The sequence below is a fragment of the Papaver somniferum genome, chromosome 8 (genome assembly GCF_003573695.1).
Source record: "Papaver somniferum cultivar HN1 chromosome 8, ASM357369v1, whole genome shotgun sequence".
NCBI lineage: Eukaryota > Viridiplantae > Streptophyta > Magnoliopsida > Ranunculales > Papaveraceae > Papaver > Papaver somniferum.
Window position 1 is genome coordinate 61,505,484 of NC_039365.1, and position 26,534 is coordinate 61,532,017.

Here is a 26,534-nt window from a genome sequence, read left to right on the forward strand (position 1 = left end):
TTATTTTTCAGAGGTGACAAAATGAACCACAACTATTGCAAGAAAATTCTAGTTCCAAATCTGAGGTCAGTTTTTATTTATAGTTCGAAATGCAGCCTTTTCTATAGCTCATCTAAACTTTTTGGGTTGGAATCTTTGGATTAGATGGTAAGCTATCTGAGCAAACCCATTTAGGTTGATAAATACTGAAATATACGATTATGTAAACCCAACCTATACGAATTCCCACTTCCTTTATTACACTCACAAGATTTACAGATAAACCTCTGTTTGGATCACAAGTATCAATTCATATAGACAATCCGTTGCTTTCAAGGCTGCATATTGAGGATATATAAAGACATTCGCAGTGCATCATCCAAAATATACAGTTCTGTTTTATCCTTCCATTCCTCAGCAGTCGTGCTAAACAAGCAACTATTATGTGAAAGGAGTGAAAGAATGGTGCAGTTTCAGAATCGAACACAAAGTGACAGACCAACATTGTCAACATTTACAAACTCATAAACACTCAAGCTAAAGATCAATTGAAAAAAATATCCTAAAACCAACCAGAACAATTAGTACAAACTGGAGAGGAAAAAAATACAGTGGGCTTACATTTTATACAAGGATTTTGAGCAGTACGTAACCAGTAGGAGCAGAAATGATTGAAGACAGCTTTGTTGCTGGTTCTTGACATGTAGTAACCGTGCTTGAAAACCCAAACTGGTTTAGCTTGGCTCTTTATCTCGATCTCCCGGTAATATACAAAGCTGAGGAACTGCATTAGACTAGGAACTTCCATGAGATCTCACTGATGAAACAGACTGTGCTGAGACAGATGCAGTCGGACTGTTGGGATCTCTATCTCCATTTGCGGCTCTAGTTTTTCCAGTCAGCCTCTCTATGGCTTCTTGAGCAAGGTCCATAAACCACTCATCCTCCGGCAATATCCTGATATAAGGGATTTCAATCTTAGCTTGAAAAGAAAATTAATTGCTATTCTAACAACTCACACTGGCACGTGTAAATCAGTATATGTACGACATATCTTTAAAATAATAAAACAGAGGATGAATTATTAATGACAGAAGAATGAAACTTACAGATAACACACTATATAACTAGATGACAAACAACAGGTTAAGTGGTCTCACTACGGCCTATGGGTGTTTGGTGAATCAATCTATAACACAACAAACAAACAAACAAACAAACAAACAAGAAGGACCAAAACTGCCCAAAAGAAAGGAAACTTTAAGGAGCCTGGGTAATGATTATGTTTCCATTAAGAAGCAACATAATTGTACACGTTTAGCTGATATCTATTGCAGAACAGTATATTCCAGCAGTATGACAACCATATTATCCCCCTCACCATCACAATGAAACTTCAGATCGACTATCAAATGTCAATCAAGAAACAGAGCACTATGGTAAATGGATACATTAGGTTATACGAATTGTAGTGGACAACTCTTGTGGGAAAAAGTTTCTCACAGCAACTATTGCACAGCTGACATGACAGGTGAAACTGCTAACAACTTTTTATATTGAATTACTGAACGCGCTGAAATGGGCCCTCACCTTCCACAAAAAAGATAACCATGCAAAATCTCTCATTCAGGATTTGCTTACTTTTTCCTTCATTTTATTACTATTTTCTTTTCGGCCAAACGGGATTTGACTGTTGAGCATTTTACCATGTTCCTTATTCAGCACAAGAACACATACATGCACACAATATTTTGACGACATCGCAACAGTGATTAGCTAGATATTTAGAGTTAGTTTCTTGACACATTCGGTTTAATGCTTTGAAGCAAGACAACATTCCCACTTTTGATATTCAAAGAGATTACCATAGGCAAAAGAAAAGACCGCTATCTGGTGTCACAAATTTCAATCATTAATCACTTAATCAACATACCTGTATGGATCCTTTCCAGTGGTAGCAAATGCTGCTGCAACTCTGGATATTATGTCATTGATAACTTGATTCAAATGCCGTGATAAGTAGCGTCCTTGGGATGAGAAATGAATGACAAATTTCATATCCAGATAGAACTGCAGATATAAATAAAAGGGGTTAGTATTCAATTATAAAGGAAAATAAATATGAAGGGCCGCCAAGCTAAATACCTGCTGAAGACCAAAAGCACCCAAAGGCCTTGGCCCTTCCTCCATATCATCCCAAAAACTTTGGTCATTTGAAAACCACAAGATGACGGTCTCTGTGAGTCTCATTAGTAGAATTGTAGCAAATCTTTCACGGCCTACAAACATCTCTGCTGCTATGGTAGCCATTTTGTTTAGCTTTGCAAAAAGTTCCTACATAACCAAGGAAAAATGACTATAACAAACAAAACAAAACAAAAAAAAGAGAATCGGCAGCTAAAAATGATGCATGTTCAACATTCAGTGACTACTAATATTACGTATCACAAAAACATTTTTTTGGAGCTATAACAGCTTTACGTCCAAAATATCGTAGACGGCAAAACATGTGGCAGATTACATGAGCGTACTTTCAAGTGAAATGAAAAGAGTGAAATGGCACTACTGTAAGGAGCATTCGTGTTTGGAAATATTTAGAATGATTAGTGCATGAATATTTGTTCTGAACTTGTAAGGTTCCTGGTATGATAAATACGAGCACAAGAAACAGGGACTGATGGGATCCGTTCCTCCTGTTCAAGCCATTGATAGGTTGATCTGAGGATAATGAGGGTCACAACTAAACATAAATGCATGAAGCTCGCCATAAATCAAGATTAAGAAAAATAGTACACACTCTAACGATGCCACCCATAGAAATGTGATACTATTTTAAGCCCACGTGAGGCAATTTTTAAGCATAGAGGAGGAAACGGAAGGCTATCTTATTCAGTGTATCACTTGAAATTACCTGGAAGATGGGAGAAGGAAACCACTCAGGTTCATCAAGACTTCCATCCATGTTCAAATACATCTCTGCTTTAAGGTGGGTGTCACCATCTTCTGTGAAAATGAGATTAAGAGCATGCTGTTGACAGAAAGCATCTCTTAACCTATCAACAGACCGTTGCAGCCGTCTTTTCCATTCTCGTTGCTCTGGGTGGCGATTCCTATCTGGTGCTCGTTTACGAGGATCATCCTTGATATTCCCCTGGTTCATCGGGGCAAGCTTCATGGCAGCACGTGGGAGCATCTCATCTGCTAACAAGGATGCATTAGCTAGCAATGCTATCTGCTGGGATTCTGTCTCAGCGAGCCGCACGATTTTATTTGAGGAACCTTCCATGTTTCCTTCATCCTCGAGAGATCCAGGTAGTGCATTTATGAGTAAGCTGATATATGAGTTGAATACTTGAAAGAGACCTTCCAATGTAGGACCTCCCAACTGCATACTTAGCAGTGGTCCTACATCCTCAAAGAAATCCTACAATGGAGACACAAAGCTATCAAGAGAAAAGATCACAAACATGCCAAGAAGAGAGAAATTATACCGGAAACCAACTAACTTTCGATATATATACATAAAAAAAAACGTAGATACTTATGTACTTTTTTATGAAGTAGGATTCCAACATACGAACAGTGAAATCTAAAGTTTAAACAAAAACGAAAATACTAATGGAAAGGCCAAAGAGTTTCTACAATGGAAACCGACTTCAATCTCTATCAATTAGAAAAGAATATACGAGAAACACAGAAGCCTGCTCTTCTACATAGATCTACTTGGCTCTCATTCTCTTTGTTCTCCAGGGTCCTTAGTAATATCCGCTTGCCTATCGGCTTTTCTTTTCCTAGCACAAACTTACTACTAGCTAAAACAAAACATGCCAACTAACACATCAACCATAATGACATAGGTTAGAAGTAAAAGCCTAAAAACCCACCTGGACCATCGAGTTGAAGCGATGGGCACTGCTCGAAAGTTTATAATGGAATGTAGCCGCCGTACCAAGACCAGATTGGCGGATAGCAGTTGGAGGATATACAAGTACCCACTCATCAGCAGCAGCTAGTGCAGCACTGCTCTCTTCAATACGCTTTAAATTAGCGTCCAATGCTTGTTCAACACTAGGCCTAAAAAGTTTTAGGAGCACGGGACACAGTGCCAAACCACGAGCTTCCAACAAAGAACAATGACCTAATGCGATTTGAACACATTCAGCAGCAGCTCTTAAACCACCAGCAGCTGCTGATGAGGCCAATGCATGTCTCTTTACAAGCAACGCAAAAGCCTCTGTTTGTTTAGTGGCCCAAACTACAAGTTCAGATGAATATTGTCGCTCATTACCAAACACAGACATAGAATCAGTAGCAGCTTGAGCAATCGCAGAGAAAACCAGCTGTGATAGGGCAGCTGTATATGCTCCTCCATATGAAGTGCTTGATGGACGAAGGCTTTGCATGTTGTACTGAAACCGCTGGTAATGAGCATTCAGCAGTAAATTATGAGCACGGGGGCCATCTCCAAGTCGTTTCAGAGCTGAAACAGCTGCACGAAGCTCCACACCACGGGTGGAAGGTTGGCATGCAGCTTCAGCGAGCTGATCAGCTAATTTTTGTCTTCTTTCAGTAATAGCAGACTGTAACGAGATGATTGCAGCTGAACTTAATGTTTTCTTTTCTTTCGCTTCTGCAGCTACATTTTCTCCTTCATCTAAGGCATCTAAAGCTTCATCTATTCTCCTCTCGGCTAACAAGACATCGAGCATATCAGGAAACTCTACTGACCACTTCTCTACGTCTGAAGTTTCTCTGTTTTCAGACTTGTGTGTCCCCCGTGATGCAGAATCATCAGAAAAAGTAGTTGACAGGGACTCGATTTGAACTCCCTCAGCTAAACCATGGATTAAGGCTGCCTGTGTGGATAGAAGATTTCTGATGGAAAGAAGCTCCCCCTCTAGATCCGATATCTCCTTCGATGTGCTGCAAATTCGAAAGAACAGACTTTATGAGAGAGAGTGAGTGATCATCATTAAAGTCAATCGCAAACTTTATGAGAGAGAGTGGGTGATCGTTCAGAATAAATTACAGAACCACGAACTTTATGAGAGGGGGTGTCTAACTACCCAAATTAACAAATAGTTTCTATAACTCGGTAGTTCACTAGGCAGACTGCGTATCCACTACAGAAATTAAGAAACGCCTCCTGTTCTAGAGCTTTTGAGAGCATATCTTGATAACCAAGTGATCAGCATTCCTTGACCAAGAGTGTGCCTTGGATGAAACAAAAGTATGCCTCGGGGAGACGAAAAATAAAGATTGGTGTAAACTGCCTAAATGGACCACATCGTTTGTGGAAAACTCGTTTTTGCTTTAAAGCGTCCAGCATAATCACAAGAATTGTGCAATTCCTTATTATTAGGGAACTATTATTATGAGCAGAACGAAGGAGACTAATAACTAGTTATCCAGTGCAGGTTCTTACCTATGTAGAAGAACATGTTTCAAATATTTCGATCGAGAGGACCATCAGAAGTTATGCAGTATTTACACTACACAATAATAAAATTGATTATCCCAGTATCTGGCTAAAAGAGTTTGAGCTTTGAAAATTGGCATCCAAGAAGCAAAATAACCAAACTATAAAGAAGTGATGTGCTTAAGAAGTTCAAAATCGCATCTCATAGCAATAATACTACAGAGCATCTAATAGTTACATGGCAAGTGATGATGCACTCACCGTATGAAAGCTGTATAATTGGCATAAACACTCTTACGCATTTCCTCAGCAGAAGCCTTCTTCAAATCATGAAGGTATGAGCATAACTGCCTTATTTCCTGTAATAGACGCAGAAATTTATTTCATTTTCCCACAGCATATAACTAGAGATTATGTGACGAAAGAAACCGCTGTAACAATTGCGATAACATATGTAAAAACTGAACCCTCTTTTAGTGTGTTGTGTGCAGTTAATGATCCAGTACGAAAAGAAGCTGTGATACAGAGGTATTATAAGGTCTACTGCACATAAAATGTCTTTATATGCATGAGACATTAAAAAATTGTTAACCATACAAGTTAAGGAGATTTTAGTTCACTAGATTGACTATGTGGGTCTAGTATTTTGACATTCTTGCAAGGTATTCCAATTGCATATGGAGTGGAATCCTAATTCCATCAAGGTACAAACATGATTAAACCCTCACTCTTGTGAACTCACCTAACCCCCATCATTGACAAAACATTCTAAACAGCACTGAGTTCTGATGTTTGGCTAATTTTTGTTCTCTCAACTAGGATGTATAGATAAACTTGGTACTAGATGTTTTGGATCCTGCAAACTGGAAACTTGGGACTAGATGTTTTCGACCATCTGCTTACCACTAGGCATATGGTGCAGATGAACCATTACCAAATTGAAAACAATTTCTGATTTTGGTTGAGACACATGGATCAATATTAACATAATTTCAACCTAATTAGAACCATCAAGACTCAAATTCAATCTATCTCTATCTAATTTAAGGTATCATTCCTTATCAATCAAATCACAACCAAATAACTGGGACTAGAAAATTTAATCAAACTACAAACACTTTGTAATTAAATCAACGCAAAAACTTGTAAATTGTCTAACAATCTAGTCAAACGAAATATAACAAATCCCAAAAAGGAGGAGGCAAACTCGTACCTTTTCATTCAAAGACTGACATTTAGATTGTACAAATGCTTCAGGCTCAAAATTATCATTCCTAAATACTTTGAGTTTATCTTCGATCTGAATACCATTTTCCACAACATTACCTGCCCCCTTTGATGGTGTTACTCCACCTGATACCCTGGACCTAGATGACTTAGCTGACGCCATGGTTCTTTCAATCCCTTCTTCGATCTAATTGATCAAATAGGGTTTACCCAATGATTTCTCTTCTTATAACAACAAACAATCCTACTATTTCAACAAAAAAAATAACCCTTTTAGGGTTTTAGATCCATTCCTTGTTTCTGATCACCAACCATTATTGAAGAAGAAGTAGAAGAAGGTGAGCTGGTGGTGATTACTTAATCCAGGTAGTGTTTTACAGAAGAGAGAGAAAACAAGTTGTTTCATTCGCTCGCCATTAACCCTTTCAATGTTTCTTTCTTTCTCTCTCTAAAAAAAAAAATAGAGAAGAAAAAGGAATATTGTGAAGAAACAGTTTCGAGTCTTTTCTTGACTGTTGATGACTCGGTTTTTACTTTTTACTTTCGCAGTCAATTTGCTCTTTTCATTTTTTTATCCGGGCAGAAAGAGAGGGAGAAAAGGAAGGATGATGACTGTTGTTATTTGTGTACAGAAAACTAAGGGGATGGGATTACTTTAGATTCTCACGAAATATATCCAAATAATGATTATTATAGATTCTACATTTACTCTAAATAAAGTTGTGTTATTGTCATAGTTACATGTAGCAAGCAAATGATAGACTCAAGAAAATTGGAATGTTTTCTAACTAATTGGACGGAGCCAAAATTATAAGATGGGGTCTAAAAATTTGCAAGGGGTGCAAAAAAAAAAGTTTTTAGGGGTGCATAGAAGCAAAAATAGGTTTGGATATTAAAAAAAAAAATCTTGTTGGGCCTAAAAAAGGCTTTGGAGCCAGCTGGGCAGGGGTGCAATTGCATAACCATGCAATGGGCTGGCTCTGCCCCTGTAATTGGAGATGAACAAGAATGTGTATAACATAAAATTTCAAGACTAAAAAGAAAGGAATTACTTATGGAGGCTTCTGCTCCAATAATTATAGTGAAGTAAGATTGTTCTCCCTAACGGAATAACTATCTAGTCATAGAAGTCAAGTAATCTATCATAAACAGAGGATGAAAAAACTGGGCAAAAACTACGAATGAAAACACTGTACCATTCTATTAGCTTGTATAACAACGTAGGAAAAATAATAAAAAGTCAATTATTTGCAAAGAAAAGATAGCTCTTGAATTACTAAACAAGGAGACATTACAGGAGAATCTGTACAATACTTTCAAAGAGAAGAAAAATCGATAACCCTATGAAAATAACTTACAACAAATCATCTATCTGGTTCCTTTTCATTATATGAGAAAAACAATGAAGAAGTATCAAGAAATCCATCTAAAGAAGAAATATGGGCGGTGATTAGTAAATTTGACCTCGTAGTGCTATTGGGCTTGCGGTTATCCATCCTCTTCCACATACATATGCTGGTCAATTATAGATGAGAGTTTACTAATCTTATTCTAAATATCTTTGAATCGGGTAACTTTCTATAATCGTTGGATAACACTAACGTAGTTTTGATTGCAAAAGTCAACACTCAACTGATGAAAATTACTTCCCTTCTAAGCTTTTGGAATTGATAAAAAAGATTGAAACACAACAAGCCTCCCCGACCTGATGAGTTTCATGTCAGTTTCTTTAAACATAATTTGTAATTGGGGGGACAACAGGTGATTAACTTGGTACAAAATTTCTTTGAAACAAGATATCTTCACCTTGAAATCAACAAAACCTATTTGTTTTTTTATCTCAAAAATTAATATTAGCGAGTAGATCCCTATTGGGTTATGCAATACTCCTCATATTTTTATTTCTAAACTTATTGTAAATATGATGAAAATGCTTATTGATAAACTAATATCTCGTTTCCACTATGCTTTTTTGCCTTCTAGACAAGTTTCTAATAATATCATAGTATCTTATGAGCCAATTCATACTTTGAAATAATTAAGGAGGGATTATAACAAGATTTAACAATGAATCTTTACAGTCCAAATCTAATTGATCGACACTTCTGATTTCTTGGATTATAACAACTATTAAATGTCTAGTTTTGGAACCATTTTAGGTTTGGTTCTGATACAGAATGAGAAACTTGGTTGATAATTCTAATTTTTCTTTCCTATTTGGCGCCTATTTTTTTTTATAAGTATCTTGTTTTTCCACATTCTCATATAATCCCTTAAAATGCTATGAGTGCATATCTCTTAACAACGGTTACTCTCACCAGAATTTACGAACTAGGATACCATCTAATAAATATCTCTGTTAACATGCATTGTTGCTAGATAAAGGGTTATTGAAGATTTTCAAGTTCCTTTTGTAGTGGTGAGGGTACTTAAAGAAGATAGGGAATAATCTCCATCAATATTGGTGATGATGAAGAACCACGATTGCCAGCTCGGACTCCTCCAAATAAAAGTTGTTTCTTAGCTCATAATGCACAAACTTACATAAAGAGGATATAATCTCAACTGACTTGATCTTTATGTTCCAAAAAGTACAAGAAAAAAACTAAGGAACAAACGAAGACTATTGTGAAATATCAAGATCGTTTATGGGACCATATGGAAATACAAATGAAAAAAATATATCATTTACTAGCAATAAGTGTTTAGAAGATGATATTTAAATAACAATAACCCGGGCAACCATGAGTGCGGAGCTAGTTAGAGCTACCAGGAAAACCATCTCATAACTTCGTGAGTCAAATTGAGGGAACTTATGGCGCGATCCAGAGGGTCCAAGTTAACACGTGGATGATGCGTGTCGTAGGTGCAACAAATTAGTGATCTTAATTCCACTAAATTAATAAGTAATATAATGGAAGTCAAGTTCGTCCTCACAAAAATCATGGAGTTTTAGTTGTCAAGTTTTTCGGGTTTGTTTTGGTTTTTAATTAAGAAAATCAACAAAGAAATTTAAAAGATTAAGTTTTGTAATAGCGAGATAGTTGATCGAGGAATCCTTCTTCAGTATGAGACTCTCATCAAGTTTTCCATTCATCATTAATCACAGATTATCACAAATTGTTGGATAACAGCTAGATCAGTGTTATCCCCAAAATTCTTTATGCTACTGAATACGGAAGTTCTCGACTACCAAATTCTATTCGGCAAGACCACCTAGTAGTAGATCACTTTAAGTGTAATTTGGTCGAATACTTTATATTTTGTGAATCTATAGGTTAATCGCAACAGTTATACTATTAGATAAAGGTCCACTTTCTAATGTCATTTAAATATGCAATGCTCCACGGAATCGTCTGAAAGGTTTTGTGTTTTTTTATCTATGTACGAATTATTAGACGATTACTTATCTCCTAACTCAATACTAGTATTAGATTAAATCACAAATCAACTTAGTTAGCCACCTAAATAATTAGTCATAACATTTAAAATAATTTAAACAAGCTATGGTCATACGAAGAACTTTAAAATAGATTCATATCATAACTTAAGTCTTGTCTAGAACTTAGAGTTCATCCTCAATCAAATATAGGTTAAGCTACTCATAGATGTGGAAGTACCCATGATATACTTAGGAGAAAAGTAAAAAGATGTTGTCACGATTGTGGAACTGCTCCGAAACCCTAGCTTTCTCTCTTTATGTTGTCATCTCCTCCAATACTTGCAAAGTGGTGTAAAAAGTGTCTTCTTAATGTCTTGTGAGTTTTCTTATACAACTCTCACAAAATTTACGGCTTAGAATCCTTCAAGAAACGATTTTCCTTGATTTAGAAATCAAAACGTGTCAAAAAAGGGACCTAATAGATTTTCTAAAAATCGACATGGTCATGTCCTAATGAACCGGGCTGACTTTAGGACCAAAATAGCTCAAAATCTCTGCCACAAAAGTTGTTACAGTCGATTATTAGTGTTGATTCTAGGAACTTTAACGAATGTTATGTCCAAAATTGTGCTACAGTTGGCATAGTTCCAACCTTTCCGTTTCTTGTGTTGTAAATCACTTTTTCTTGCTTTTGTTGTTATTCCATAACTTCTTCGTCCGAGCTCGGAATAACCTCATTATTTTTGTGTTGGCTTCGTAATTTCTTTCTCTACAAGATAGTGAGAAGAAATCATGTATTTGAATGAGTTCAATTTAGTCCTTAGTCCATCTCCGCTGGTAAACTTCAATTCCTTGCTCATTTTAGCACTTTATAGCTCCTTTTTGGATGATTCACCTAATGTGACACGTAAAATAGAAAAAAACGTAGTAACAAGTAATATGCAAGAATTACAGTTATAACAAGTTTGGATTTTACATTAGAAACACGTGAATTAAGCACTTATCAATCGACCACGTTTGGGTCCCATCAGTCACGCTCTTGAAGAAAAAGTCTCCATTATTCATACAAGTATATATAGTTGTGAAGGTATGTAAACAAATCACAACTTAATAAAATGGACATCCATGCTTCTGTAATCTCCGTTTTCACTGATTCTATTTAGTTCCCAAATAAATTCTCCGTACAATTTTTTTCAAGTTTTCTAATTGATTCATAACATTCTAGGTAAATGTTTAGGTCGTTTAAGCTGATATTAATAATCTGACGAGCTGAATAAGGCATTGTATTATCTTTGTGAAGGTAAAAATAGTAAAATAAGTTTATCTCCATTAGAGGCCATCATATATAGTTTAGAAATGATGATTTTAAGTTTTAAAATTATCTCTGACCATGATCTATATGAAACCTGACTTCGTATATTTGTTAAAATTAGGTCGAAAGTGATTTTCTTAAAATTTGAAGGTATTCACCAATTCTTGATGAGATTTTTCTTCTAAAGGATGTCCTTAATGATTCATATTGGTTATTTTGATGACAAATCGAATTCAAAAATTCTTTTACTTGAAAATTAGTTAGTTCATATGAAGGTTTCGGTAGATAAAAAATAGTTTTAATAACTTTAATTAATCAAATTTTTTGTTTTCTAGCTTGAAATTTGAGCATCTATGATGATTTCCTCCACAAATTGTGAAGAAACAAATTCATCTCAGTTTCAGTTATCTATCCAAGTGATTTCGATTTAATACAAATCACCTCATAATGAACATTGGGGAAGTTTCTTAACATAACTGTTTTTTTCACTTAATCTCGGAATTATTAATAAGTTTCGAGGATTATTTTATTTAGTTTATCTATAATTTGTTAGGGATAATCATGTGTTATGTTGCGATCAAAAATTTCTTGTATTGTGTAAGATCTTATTTGTAATTCAGTTTCTCGATTGTTGATCTTGTTTGTCATCGCTTTGTGAATTGATATTTCAGCTTACTTTATATTTACGGTATGAAAAGTGTGATATTCTCGAAAGTAATTTTTTATATTTCTCAAATCTATCAACATGTGTTTTAACTTGTTGTTTTTTGCAAAATCTGACGGTGTCTCTTCTTTTATAAAATTTATGTTGGTATGGACCTGAAAATATTGTAAAAATTGCTTATAAGCATGGCGAGTGTCAACTCTCGTTGGATAAATCTTGCTAGGTATATTGTTTGGTTTAGTTTTCGTACAATTTGTTGCAACGCAAATTTTGCTAGTTATATGATTATTGATTTTATATATATTATTAAAGTGAATACTTATAATTATCTTTATTCTTTGTAAACAAACAACCTATGCCTCCTAGAAATTTTAACACCTAGACTTAGAGTATCTTTAATACTGAGGACATCAGTTTCGAATAGCTTTTAACTAATGAAACATGTCTAGGATAGTAGATTTCAACATCAAAGTTCTGAACCTGACGCGACAACGCATGAGCATTAAATCCAGCTTCAGCTCCACTATTAAATGCACCAGTATCAACTATACCATCGCCATGTGTTGGACCTGTCATTTCAACCAAACCACCAATATATGTTATTACTTCTTCAATAGTTATCAGACCTGGCATAATTCCTATAATAGTATTGATGGGTAGAGGATCGACTCCTCCCGGCAATAAAAGACAACCTGTACAATTTCCTTCAACTCATGTGGTCCAGTTATCACATAAAATGTTTCAAGATATTTCGAGATCCATCAGTTCCTTAACTAAAAAAGTAAACCGATCAGAAACCTCATCTAAAACTCACCAAACAGATCCAGTACATATTTGAGCGTATAAAAAGAACCTGCCACAAGTGTGAAAGGTAAACCTAAACTATATATACATATAAGGTAAAGAGAAAATATATATCTTTGAGGCTACAAGATAATACATACATTTTGGGCAGGTGAAATATCGTGAAATCAAATCTTCTAAAAACGTATTAAGCCATAAAGTTCATAAGTTATCAAAATTAAGCCGTTAAAATTACTATTAAAAAGAGATGAAAGGCTCCAAAATTAATTACTGATAATTAACATTTTTAAGTGTGCATCACATGTATGATTCCGAAATTCATGCTCCATCCGAAATACAACATAATGTACTCAGTCTTTAATAACTCTATAAAGAGCACTATTATTAATCCATCTACTAATAAATTGACCATATAATACGCCAACCTGGATAGCATTGACGCTGACACAAACAAATTCTCAAAAAAATAGGAAACAGACACGTTATAAAATTAGTGATATTTCCTACTAAAATGTATCTATTATGAATGTAATTTCTCAATAATGCAAATAAATTGTTGATAATTGACAACTTTGTGCAAGAATAAACATATATACCAATGAAGTAATACATACATGAAAAATTAAGGCACTTTTAGTAGACATTTGTATCAAAATAATGTATGACATATGCATTATGACATATGCGGAGACGCATGAGTCCGACGCGGAGACGCATGAGTCCGACGCGGAAACATGACCATTTTAAGCGCGTTCGTGTTACCCAGACGCCAATATTCTTAGGAAGTATGTGGAAGAAAGTATCTACTAGTAGCGACAAAATACTTCTTTAAATGGGTATAAGAGAAAGCTCTGCTGGTCCGCATCACATCTAGAAATGTTATCAAAGTCACACGAGATTAGATAATCTGCAGAATTAGAATGCTATTATCACTGGTAGATGACAATGTATTCATGATGAATACCCTGCCGACATCTCCTATTGGCATTTCTTTGAGTATGAATGCCATGATGATATTCATGATTGTAGTTTCCAAAATTTTGTACGTACATATGTCGGCATGAAAACATGTTTGAAGACCATGTCGATATTTTATGTCGGTATTGTTTATGCCTTTTTGGTTTGTGCCTGTATTGTTTGTGCCTTTTTAGTTTATGCCGACACATATTTGTCGGCATGCTCGATATGAAAGCAACAGTTCCGACATTTAAGCGAAAAAACTTACGTTTTTGTCCAACTTGAAATATGTGCCGACATGCTCCATAAAAAATTTCAATGCCGTCAGTATAATGTGTAAGTACCTATATTTTCTGCACATTTTTTCCAAACTTCCGTAATGGTTACATATATAATACCAGCAAAACATTTAAATTTCGGGGATATGGTTTGTCGGCGCATGATATTCATATTCTCACTATGTCGGCACTGAGTTTTTTCAGGCATAACAATGGCGAATTCAATAAAAAAAACAAATTTCATGACACTAATTCGTGTACCCGTATTTGAAGTACTCGTATATTGAGCTTGTTTTACGAAGAAATCAAATTTCACGATTTAAGGGTGTTTGATCCATAAAAAATAGTAACTGTGAGTTGTAATTGTGAGTTGTTATCTAATCTATTAACTTAGCTAAATATAATTAATTACTACTCCCTTCATCCGGATTTAGTTGATAAAATTAGTACATTTTTATGGATAAAGGGCATCTAGGAATTACTATCTAAATCCGTATTTTATCTTTAAGTATATTCCAATAACTTATGCTTACACCCCAATCATTAGGACATTAAAGGAGCAACGAAAGAACCGAACATGTATAGGACCCACAAACCAACTGTAGTTCTTTTGCGTTAGTTTAAAATTTAAAATGTTTTGTTGCGAACACATTTGTATTGTATAAGATGGGTTGGGCAGTATTATTGGTGGGTGTATCTTACTCACGTCATGTATACATAATTTCTGTTTACACTGAAACTTCGATAAAATTAACAGAAATTAGGTCATTCGTCCAAATATTTTTAAAACATAGTTTTAATCAAATTAATCTATTTTAAATTAATAATTTGATTAAAATTAATAAGAAAATAATACTATGATTAAGCTATTTTTCTTTTCATTTTAATTTAAGACCATGTCTAACAGAGGGTGAAAGTCCTAAATTTATTTATTGTAAATAATTAGGATTTATAGATATAATTTTCTTAAAATTTCATCTCCAATAATCTTAATTATATTTTCACTTAGACCTTCCGTATTATCTTTTTGTTAATAATTATACTTAAAATAAGATAAACAACTTGTTGGAACAATTACCGATTTCACACCTGCAAAACAGAGATTAAGACACAAAACAAAGTGACGGCTGAGTCACGACCAGATCGCTCTTTTTAGGACGTTTCGTGGCTCTGCCTTGAATTTTGTGCAAGCAGTTCTTTTCCGTCACAACCCCCCCAGGATAAAACAACCGAGAAAAACTCTCTTTCGATCTCTCAAGCACACAATGAGAAATCGATCACTTTTACTCTCTCTATTCTTACTCAGTATTTTTGGTCTCTTGATTCTCAGAAAAACAATAGTGTAAAAACTTGTTTTTTCTTTCTGTTCTCAAAACTGTTTTTATAACCAGGCAGTAAATGCAGATTAATGGAGAATAAATTGGATTAATTGCTGCAATTAAAATTTCATTCGAAACAGTCAAAAAAACGGGTAAATAAATCATGCCATAATTAGCGCAAATAAAACATAATTAAGTGCAGTAAAAAAAAAACGGTTTGAATTTTTTTTTTTTAAAACAGCAAAAATACTGTCCATATTCAAGAGACCTCCCAAGGCCCCGCTCCCGGACTAATGTTATATATATATATATATAATAATAATATATGCACAACCAGTAGGGGGAGGGATTCGATCCTGAGACCTAACCCTCCAGGCCCAAAATGCTTAACCACTGGGCCAAGCTCGAATTGTTGATATAAATGTATAAAAGAATTATTTTAAAACATGTATCCCAACAATCCCCCACTTATATTTTTAAAATCATTGAGCAAGATTCGTATAGTTATGTGCATAACCAAAGGTATATTTCGATTTTGAACCTTTACATAGTATTAAATTCTATGAACTCTGTCACAGAGTGAACACATGTCTTTGAACTCTATGGAGAGAACAGATTACTTAACACACACACAACTATACTAAGAGTAAAGTCTTAAATGCCAGCACATTACGACCCTGTGCTTATCCCAGTTTCAATGAATGTTCTAGAGAACTGCCCATGTTCTCATAGAAAGTGGCCACACTTTCTCATTCACATAGGTGAGTCTATCAAAGGTACTTCTGTAGCTTGGTACTCCACTCTATACAGAGCTATAGACTTCATTAAGAGTTAAAAAACTCAACCTTAACCCGCTTCAGGATATCATGCCATGAGAAAGGTGCATGATTCTATCTCCATATCATTTGTGAATCGTTATTCACTTTGAACCTATTTCTAGGTGGGTATCCATCACAAAATGACTCAACTTCTAGTGGGCAAAAGTCCCATGCCTTTAGAGGTATATAATACCTTTTCCCTACAAATACTCTGTTTTTAGTAATTGTGTAAACATCAGATCCAATAGTTTGATACAGCCCAACATTGTTGAGAAGATAGCCGGAAACAAGATTCTTTCTCATTTCTGGAGTGTGGAGGACATCTTTCAGCATAATTGTCTTCCCAGAGGTAAACTTCAGTTCTACCGTACCAGAACCTTTCACAATAGTGGTATGGGAGTCTCCCAACAACACTTTCTTATCCTTGATTTCTGCATAACTCTTAAATAAGGACCTATCAAAACAACAATGGCGTGAAGCACCACTGTCTATCCACCACCCATCGGTTCCACCAACCATGTGAATCTCTGGATCAGAAACCATGGCAATTGTAACGCTTTCAGCAGCATTAGCTTGTGCGTTATTCTTTCCTTTGTTATTCCTGCAATCCCTAGCCATGTGGTTTGGTTTACCGCAGGTATAACAAAGGAACTCAGAATCAGAATTCTGAAATTTCCTTGATGGGTGTGGGTTCTTGTTTTGATTAGGTTTTCCTTTCCTTTGGTTCTGGTCAGGTTTCATCGGTTTTTTCTTAGGTCTCAAACTCGGTTGAGTCTGATTCTTATTATTGGAAACGATAAGAACCTCTTCCTTTATGTCTTGTTTTCGTGCTTCCTCTTCAACCCTGAGATTAACAATCAATTTTTCAAGAGAAAATTCCTTAGTTTTATGGCGCAAAGCATTACGAAAACCTTTCCAAGATGGGAGTAATTTATCAATCAATACAGATACTTGAAATTGTTCATCAGTTTTCATACCTTCCGTCATAATTTCATGAGCTATTTTCTGAAGTTCATGAGCCTGGGCAACGACTGATTTTTCATCCACCATTTGATATCTCAGGTAGCGGTTTACATCATATTTCTTCGATCCGGCTTCTTCAATATCATATTTCTTCTGTAAGGCATCCCACACATCTTTAGCAGTATGAAATGTGGAGTAATATTCATATAGATCGTCAGACAAATCATTCAGCATATATAGTTTTTACAATCAAAGTTATTATCAATCCATTTTTCATAGGCTTTTTGTTTTTCTTCAGCAGTTTGGGTCACAACAGGTTCTTCAGTTGGTTGAGGAGTTGCACTTGTTGCGGCCGGAGATGCTTTTTCTACAGCTTCTGCATCTTGTGGATCAACTGGTTTGATGGAGGTCACCATCATGTGCAACTTCATCAGTTTGAGGTAGAAAAACAACTTTAGCTTCCATCTTCTGAAGTGAAGTTCTTCAAACTTGAACGGCTTGTTGATATCAGCAACTGTTTTCTTTTCAGATTCCATGGCAAAAAGAAACGTCCTAAAGAGAGCGACATGGTCGTGACTCAGCCGTCATTTTGTTTTGTGTCTTAATCTCTGTTTTGCAGGTGTGAAATCGGCAATTGTTCCAACACAACTTATAATTTAAGATTTTTAAAATAATTTAAATTTCATCCACGTAATTAGTTTTAAGAGTTAAATCCTTATACTATTTAAGATAGTTTATTAGCTGTAAAGTCTATCTCTAAACTCTCCTAACTAAAGGTCCCAAAAAGACTTCCACATATGATTTTTTAGAACGAGATGTTTTAAGTATTTTTTTCCCCAAAAATACTCTAGTTAAAGTTATGACTAGATATGGTAAATATTTATCTTTTTTTAAATAAAAACACGAATTTCGTCGAGACATAACAGTCAGTTATAAGAATTCAATACGATTGACTTGTTTTCTGCACACTCTTTAAAGGAATGTGGACAAAATTACACTCGCAATCCTTGATTGAAAAATGAACTTTCAGATTATCCTTTGCTTTTAAGAAATTAATGGTTTTGAATTTGGAATATTTTTGTTTAAAATTTATGGATAATTTAAACAATACCTTTCTAGGAAGTCAATACGTTCCTAGTTTAATAGAATATAGTGATCCCATGGTTACCAACTTATCAAGGTTTTACTATACAATTGAAGTTTTATCTCCAGTATTGAGATTTGAATTCGAAATTTGTGGGCATTTAAAACGGATTAATCTGTTTACACTGTCAACGGTAACTGTTGATTCATACATGTACAGCTATAAGCTGGGAAAATGCAGGTACCAAATGCAATACTGCACATATCAGTACGCACCAAACAACATGTAACTCAAAGTTACAATGGAATGAACGAACAGTTACAACTAATCCATATCTAACTCGACGAGACAAAGGTGAAGGTAGATTTGGTGATTTGGTGTGCCTACCACAATGATCATTAGGTGCATTTTTTCTTTCTTTTTTTCGGTGTTTAAGCAAGCTGTCACTTTCTAACTATAATCCCACCACCGAAACAAGAAGCCTAAAGCCAAAATACTTGACTTGATTCCCGTTGCGCCGTAAAATCTTAACTGTCAGTAACGCTCCATAACAGAATTTCCAAGTAGTGTACATGAACGAGACTATTTAACAGGAGAGGACACTACTAAACTGGCAAAACGATGATATATTTTGATTACAAAACTTTCCTACATTACATTCCTTTTCTTTTTTCTTTATACAGAAGCAAAAATTTACAGATTTCTATGTTAACATTGTAGAAATTGTTTTAAACATTCTTTAAGTTTTGGAAGATTAACAGGTTTGGATATAAATGAGTCCATACCGTTTGCTAGACATTCCGCAGCACTCTCTGACTCGGCATTTGCCGTCATCTGCAGTTTAAAAAAAAAACACTAAAAAATCAAGAACAAGAAGAAACTGCTGAGCTATTTTTGTGCTAGGGCATAAGGGAAACCAGGTTCAAGTGAGTTACGCTACAAGTTTCGATTCGCGACATAGTAAGTACTGGCACACATGGACCAGCACCCGAGCACTCGTTTGAGGTCATATTCATACAAGTGAGCGAGTACACTTTATCAACTGGCCCTAAATTACCTGACCGACTCCATAATATTTTTCGGCATGAGCTAACGTTTTCCTACTGGGCGACCACAGAACTAAATTCTTAGTAAAAGAATATTGTCAATCAGCTTAGTTATCTATTAGCCAGTGGATACTAGTTATCTCCTACACAAATGGTGGCTTCTTGCCATGCCCTATGCTAACGGGACAAAAGATACAATAAGAACTGAATTGATATTGATGTTTTGCAAAATCGGAGTGTTCATACCGCGACGATGGGCAGCCGCCTCTTAGAGGCCCTTGAATCTTGACCATTTTGTGATGAACCTGACGCGGGCCTTTCAATTCCAGCCTCTACAGCAGCATCCCAACTTCCAGTTTCCTCAAAAGATCTTATCAGCCTTGTTGCTTGAAGGCCTCCCATGACGGGCATGTAGACATCCTGCATATATTATGAACACGTTGAGTAATGAAAAAGTTTCTAGACCAATTTTGGGTTTTAACAGCACTAAAACCAATTTATATTTAGGAAATTACCATCAGAACAAGATCGTATCGATGATTTTGTACAGCCCGAATAGCTTCTGCTCCATTATTCACAATATCTAACGTGTGACCTAACTGCTTCATCATTTTATTTGCTACAAGCACATTAATCTTGCTATCTTCCGCAAGAAGGATTTTAGGTTTCCAATTCGTTTTGTTTAGTTCCGCACTACCATTACATTTCCCTCCGTCATGATCCTGCCTCTGATCCGTATCTTGCATAATCTTATCTGTTTCTACCCACTTCCTTTCGCTTCGAGGGGATTCCGTTGCATAATTCTGCTGTTGGAGGGAGTTTGATTCGTTATGACTGGAGTCACTTCTATGAGATCCATTTCTGTCTTGTTCTAGTGAAGTTCCAGGTTGCGAAAACGGCCTTGCAGCATCAGTCGCGGAACTGGCATCTTCGAGTGAAGCCACCCCTCTGGATGTACAGTTGTATTTAGAATTGAATGCAAATGTATCCTGTGAGAATTTGTTAAGTTTATTCATACTGTTATATCCCAATTTATTTGTTGATGATTTACTCGTTCTTGAAGACGATCCATCGGATGAGAACAAAGAACTCAATGTGCGTGATTCAAAGAGATAGACGCCAGAATCTATTTCATCGGTGTTTCCATCGCATAAGGAAACAACTTCATGACCATCCATATCTTCAAAGTCATCGGATGGCTCTCTCTCAGGTGAAACCTTGTAAGGTAGTAGAAACGTAAATGTTGAACCAGAGTTCACTGTACTAGTCACTGTTAGATGACCACCCATCAACTCCACCTGTATCAAACACATTTTACAATTAGACTTGTAAATTTCTTTTCTCTTCGAGTCTTTTCACATCAAAAACAGAAAAACTGCGTTGATGAAGAAAACTGCGTTGCATTTCCATTTACAACTCTGAAACTTTTTGCATCAGGGTAGTAAAATGATGCACCCTAAAGGAATCAAGAGCTTTGCGTAGGATCTGCATCACTGCCAGGATTAAGAAATGAAGCTGTGAACAAAATATTAAGAGCGCACGGGAAAATATGAGCTCACCAGTTGCTTACAAATTGCAAGGCCAAGTCCAGTCCCACCATATTTTCGAGCATGATCTGCACTTGCTTGCATGTATTTTTTAAAGAGTGTAGGTATTGCCTTTTCTGTTACAAGGTAAGAGGCAATGTCAGCCAAACCAACATCCACAGGAATCAAAACAGGAAAAATGGTCAAAAATCATATTTTAAGCTTAAACAGAAACTTTACAAAAAAGTCTTCTAATCCAACACAAAGCACAATGAAGATAGCTTAACAGTGCACCTGGTATTCCAATTCCCGTGTCATATACATCACACTTGATCCACACGGTGTTTTCATATTTCTGAGGATTATCCTCCCTGTATTCATCCTCAGCCGATCCTGTGTTTTTTCTGTCATTAGGTGCACCATTATTTTCTGAAACTTCACCATTCCTGAGACAGTGCAATGGCTCTGAGACCACCGAAAGGTCTATCCCAACGCTGCCTTCGTGGGTAAACTTGACTGCATTGCTGAAGAACAAAGAAGTGGATTAATTTGATACATTCCCATGCAAAATAAAAGACAATGTAAATCATGAAAGAATTTTCACTCGGTGAATTCTTACCTGATCAAATTTGTAAGAATTTGTCGAATCCTTAGAACGTCACCAATAACCTAAAGGTCATGTACATTCAAACAGAACATCAGGGGAAAAGAAAAATTATTAAAGAAGTAAAAGACAGTAACATTGATGGAAGAAACAGTAAGTTCTCACCTCCAAAGGAACCTTTTCTTCAACATGTCCTTTCAGGGTTAATTCCTTTTGCAATGATGCTGCGGCGGTTTGAAGAACATGTTTTACCACTTCTCTAGGTCGAAATTTTGTAGCCTCTAACTTCATAACACCTAAAAGAAAGCCAAATAAAAATTTCTTAATTACACTATGAAACTGATACTGCAAGCAACCACACACACACACAAATATTCTACGCCTACTTGGCATTATTAAAGAAACTGTGAAGTGATGAATTGCATACCTGACTCGACCTTGGAGAGGTCAAGAATGTCATTGATAAGTGCCAAGACCAGGTCTCCAGAAGACATCATGACATCCAACAATTGCCGTTGTTCACGATCTAGTCTCGAGTTAGAGAGAATCTCGGCCATACTAACAACCCCTGTGAGGGGAGACCTTATCTCATGAGACATTGTTGCTAGCATTTGTTTCGCTCGCATTGTTTCCTCTGAAAAAAGAAAAACAAAAAGTAAATATACATTTAACGTCAACATTTTTTGCCAACTTAGTAGTGAAGATAACTAATAGATGGAAGATAAACCTGTAATGTGAATCGTTTTGTTAAGTTCCGTTTCCTTCGCTTTTTGTACAGCTATTGCCTCTCTAAGCTTTGCAACCTTTTCTCTTTTTATTACCTATTTGCCCAATTAGGATCGGAAAGAATGCTTTAGTTTCTACATTACTGAGTAACTTCAAGTAAACATCTGAATGATCAACTTTAGATATAAGAAAAAAGAAGAAGTGAAGGGGGGAAGGAGACGGTATATCAATTAAGACATGTTACCTGATCTGTTATATCCATTCCCATATAGTTCACACCAAGAGTTTCTCCTGCCTTATTAAATACAGGTTCCACATGTATCAAAAATGTCTTTGACCCAAATAGTTCAGTCGAGAACGTGATTTCCCGCTTTGCAGGTTTACCATGTTCCATGACTTCTCTCTTGAAGTCTTGGGATTCCTTAACACCAGTTCCACTAAAAATTTCCACATCTGTTTTTCCAATGATATCCTGATAAACCAACGAATGTGAAGAGATGTATTGGAATCAAAGCTCATAAACACTCTACAAAAACTATACTTTTCTGCACTGACGGAAAAATTTAATAAAACATGCTGCTAATCTTGTATGAACTGTAATCTATCAGGTTTTATTTTACATAAATGATGTTTTAGCTTGTGAATCTATATGATTAGAATCTACAACTAGTTACCTCCTCTCCCAAACTTGGAAAATGATTGTAAATGAATCGATATCGCATATCTTTGTCCTGTAATGAAACGATAACAGAAAAAGAAAATCATTTTCGACAATTAAGAGCTCAACAAAACAGTTCAAAAGAATAAATAGAGACATTGACATATGGAAAGGAAACAATCTCTGAACATTACAAGGCAGTAGGATACTGTACACAAAAAAGTGGACTGTCATATAAAATGTGAAGGTTTTAAAGAATTGTATCAACAGTTTCCATCTTAGTTGCATATCACAGTTACATTATCAACATTGTAGTTTTATCAATGAGACCCGGCAAGTAGTAACATACACCAAACTTGGAAGCATTTGTTACTAGAAGATTCCTTTCAAAAAAGAGTTTTACTGGAAACCAGCAACTTACAAGTTTATGCTGGCTTTGTATTCACTAGACATACCGGAAAAAAATTCATGCGATATTAGGAATTATATTTGGGAGATTTTCAATACTTAAGGTAATGTACTTCTTGCATCAGCAGACATTACTCATTGTTATTTTTTTCTTCATGCTAGTGAGTCAACAACATGCCCCTGGTGAGAAGGATATGACTTGGGAAAGTAACATACTCTAAAACCCACCCACTTATATACAATTCCTATATTTTAAACGCACAAGCTATATTTGGTAATATGAATTCTGCTCAGGTTCTTTGTCTTGGTTTGTTTTTCTTCTCTAAATAATGAAACAGAACCACGTCGAATATCTACATACTCAAGTTCAGCAGCATGAGCAAGACGAATAAGATCTTTTCAGTAAAAAAAACACTACATGACCATGAACCATGCTCAATTTCCTATATAGGAGCACCGCCAAGATCTCTTGGTTGGTTGGGAGAAGGACCCCTACGAGTCAGATTCTGCTCAAACTTCGGAAATGGAAATGCATATTACCTGGTGGCCGATGACAATTGGTGCATTCTGGAGAACAAAGTGTAAGAAATTGTCGGCTCTTTTTAACACCTGGGACAATTCTTCTACTGGTGATGCTTGTGTCTCGAGCAATTTGATGTTTTCTTGTAGCTTCTCTTCTAATGCCTGCTCTCTCTGCAAGCTTTCCTCTAACCATTTTTCTAGTTGCTTTGCCTTCAGCTTCCAGTACTTAACGGTGTCAAACTCAGCATCTACTTCGACTCGCTTTTCTTGAACAACAATATCCAGTCTCCTCCGAGGTGCAGCGTCCCATATATCATAATCTCCTTCAAATATAGATATTGGCCGCTTATCACCTAGACTTGCTTCGTCAAACCGATGTTCCTCTTGAATCTCCAATTTTTTGAGCTCAATTTCTTTCCTTTGTTTAATTAAGATGACACGCTCTTCATTGAGTAGGCGAACAGCATTATTCTGCTTATACTCCCAGCTCTTGACAAGGTTATTCAACTGAATCGACCCTTTCTCGCTGTAACTTGTCAATTCATAAAGCCGCTTAAAATCCACTTTGAGAGCATCCTCCTGGGTTTTAACCTGTTCTAGCATACCTTGATCCAATCCAGGCTTTTCTATATTAAATTTTCTTCCGACTTCTTTATCAAGATCTTCAGGCCACATGGAAGAAAGAGGTACTTCCATGTCCACATCTTCAAGATTGTCGTCCCCCATTTCGCAAACCATCAAAAAAAATCTATAACATCACCAAATTGTTCAAATTTATAACCAAAACATACACTTAACAATCATTGACTTGAAAATGGAACACCTTCACGTGCAGGACTTCTTCAGCTCAATTCTCTCGTTCTTTGTAAGCAGTGGCGATGAAATGAACGTGTTGCAAACACCTGAAATTCCTGCGAAAATTGTTCAACCTTGTTCATATTGAAATTTTAATGTATGACTCATAAACCAGCACAACAATTATAACAGAGAACAGTTACTCACTTTTATGCTGGAATAAATAAAATGATAAATACTAGCTAGTAGTACTGTGCTACTTAATGCCCATAACGAAATATTGCGGCTACTTGGAGCCAATGATCATACATACTTTACAGCACAGACTGATGTCAAAATCACATTTCCACAGCCAAAAAAAAGAAACACCCAAATTTCACAAAAACCCATTCTCATTTCAAAGGTCTTGATATGAAAAATCAATCAATTACCTGATTGAGGCTGCTCAACTCCGAATTAAGTAGTCCCGGTTCTTAAAACTAATTGATCAAAACATAATCTGGGTTTTCTGAATTGAGTTCGAAAACACAAACAAACCGATGATTAAGATTTGAAAAAAAAAAAAAAAACTGAAATGTATTTTCATAACTCAATTTAATTGGTTTCTGATTCGAACATTTTGATTACAGATTTCCACAAAAAAAAAGTCAACAGGAAAATAGAATTCATTCCATCATTTACAAAGATCCTGTGAATCCATCAATCAATAGAAAAGGAGAAGAGAGATTTCATTCATGCAATCGATCATCAGAATACAAGATACATAATGAAAAAGAACATACATTGCTAGAAAAAGGAGGGGAAATAAGAAGGGAGGGAGAAATACCTTAAATGAAAACGAGAAAAACACGATTTTGATATGATCTTTTTGTGATCCAAACCATCAAAATATATCAATCAAACAGTAGCTAATTGTTGTATAATTAGTATTAGCAGTGTAAGATAAACAAAAGTTTTTATATTTTTATGCAAAATTTTCTCTCTTAATAATGTTGATCCCAACACGATTAGATAGATTTTTTCCTCCTTTCTTTCTGAATTCTACAGAAAAAGTCTTAAAACTCAGTACTAAACTACAGATTAGTGAGAGAGAGAAAGTGATTAATTAGAGATTAAGAGAGAGAATGCATGTGAGGGGGGTTAAGGTTTTTGGAATTAAGAAATGTGGGTTTTGGGGAATAGAGATGAGAGAAGACCTCCCTCAAGAAGAAGCCATGTGCACTTTAATATAAATGTCAAAACTAAAATCATAAACAAGAAAAATAAAGTTATACCAGTAATTTTTCAGAGATTTAGTAATGTATATGTATACTAGTCTGGGTTTTGGTTGTTGAATATCAAATTCAGACTATATCGTTATTCTTTCTTATTATTATTAGAGTTGATGAGTTGAAGATGATGAAGCTAGCTTATTATTCCGTGTAATGTATTTAGCACAGTTCGTTCTTACGAAAAAACAGAGACAAGAATTAAAATAAGAAGAAAAAAACAGAGAGGAGTGAGAAAGATTCAGTTTACTTTTTGTTATTTAAAGAAATGAAATTCCCCGCCCTTCGTGATGTGTTGGGAGAAGTGTCGATTTAACGTGAAAAGTCAAGTGACGGGTTGGTTACTGTTACTTGACACAAACCCCACACTAGCCGCAACCTACATCCCACTTATTTAACTTCTTCCAAGTTTTTGTCCTCTATTATCACCGTGTGTTACCAAATTACACGAGATTACCGATTATCTTTTCTTGCAAGAAAACAATTAGCGAACCCAATAAGCCATTAACTCGAATATTAGGATTTTGGTCAGGCAAACAAATGTCTGTCGTGTTGGACGATTTTTTTTTTTTTTTTTGGTTATTCACGAAGATTATTTAGGATTTTTTGATAAAACAAATAGGATGTCAGACTGATTTTGATATTATTTTTCCTATGAAAGATGAGACAAAAGTATATGTTTTGGAATTTCAATTAAAGAAAAATCTTAATTTTACTGATGTGATAGTTCAGAGGGATACCATCAGTGATCAACAAGTCGGTTTGGGAATGATCA

The 26,534-nt window shown here is 35.5% G+C and overlaps 2 protein-coding genes across 6 annotated transcripts; both read right to left on the reverse strand.

Moving 5' to 3' along the window:
• Window positions 1–214: 214 nt before the first annotated feature.
• LOC113301331 (exocyst complex component EXO84B-like) lies at window positions 215–7,081 on the reverse strand. Its single transcript, XM_026550096.1, has 7 exons — window positions 6,612–7,081; window positions 5,660–5,757; window positions 3,864–4,902; window positions 2,891–3,403; window positions 2,125–2,313; window positions 1,913–2,049; window positions 215–936 (listed from the first exon to the last, which is right to left on the reverse strand). Exons 1-7 carry the CDS (start codon window positions 6,786–6,788, stop codon window positions 774–776), a joined length of 2,316 nt encoding a protein of 771 aa, XP_026405881.1. The 5' UTR covers window positions 6,789–7,081; the 3' UTR covers window positions 215–773.
• A 10,510-nt stretch (window positions 7,082–17,591) lies between these two features.
• LOC113304582 (histidine kinase 5-like) lies at window positions 17,592–25,797 on the reverse strand. Of its 5 annotated transcripts, none has more exons than XM_026553722.1 (14): window positions 25,318–25,797; window positions 24,923–24,999; window positions 23,715–24,607; window positions 22,783–22,839; window positions 22,353–22,580; window positions 22,110–22,203; window positions 21,810–22,016; window positions 21,548–21,678; window positions 21,398–21,447; window positions 21,073–21,302; window positions 20,812–20,915; window positions 19,768–20,550; window positions 19,499–19,672; window positions 18,719–19,040 (listed from the first exon to the last, which is right to left on the reverse strand). In XM_026553722.1, exons 3-14 carry the CDS (start codon window positions 24,432–24,434, stop codon window positions 18,915–18,917), a joined length of 2,904 nt encoding a protein of 967 aa, XP_026409507.1. In that variant the 5' UTR covers window positions 24,435–24,607; window positions 24,923–24,999; window positions 25,318–25,797; the 3' UTR covers window positions 18,719–18,914. The 5 variants fall into 5 exon arrangements, with proteins under 5 accessions (XP_026409510.1, XP_026409507.1, XP_026409509.1 ...); XM_026553724.1 differs by lacking the exon at window positions 24,923–24,999 and having other exon boundaries at window positions 23,715–24,400; window positions 24,520–24,607; window positions 25,318–25,796; XM_026553725.1 differs by lacking the exons at window positions 18,719–19,040; window positions 24,923–24,999 and adding an exon at window positions 17,592–17,730.
• Between the last annotated feature and the right edge of the window lie 737 nt (window positions 25,798–26,534).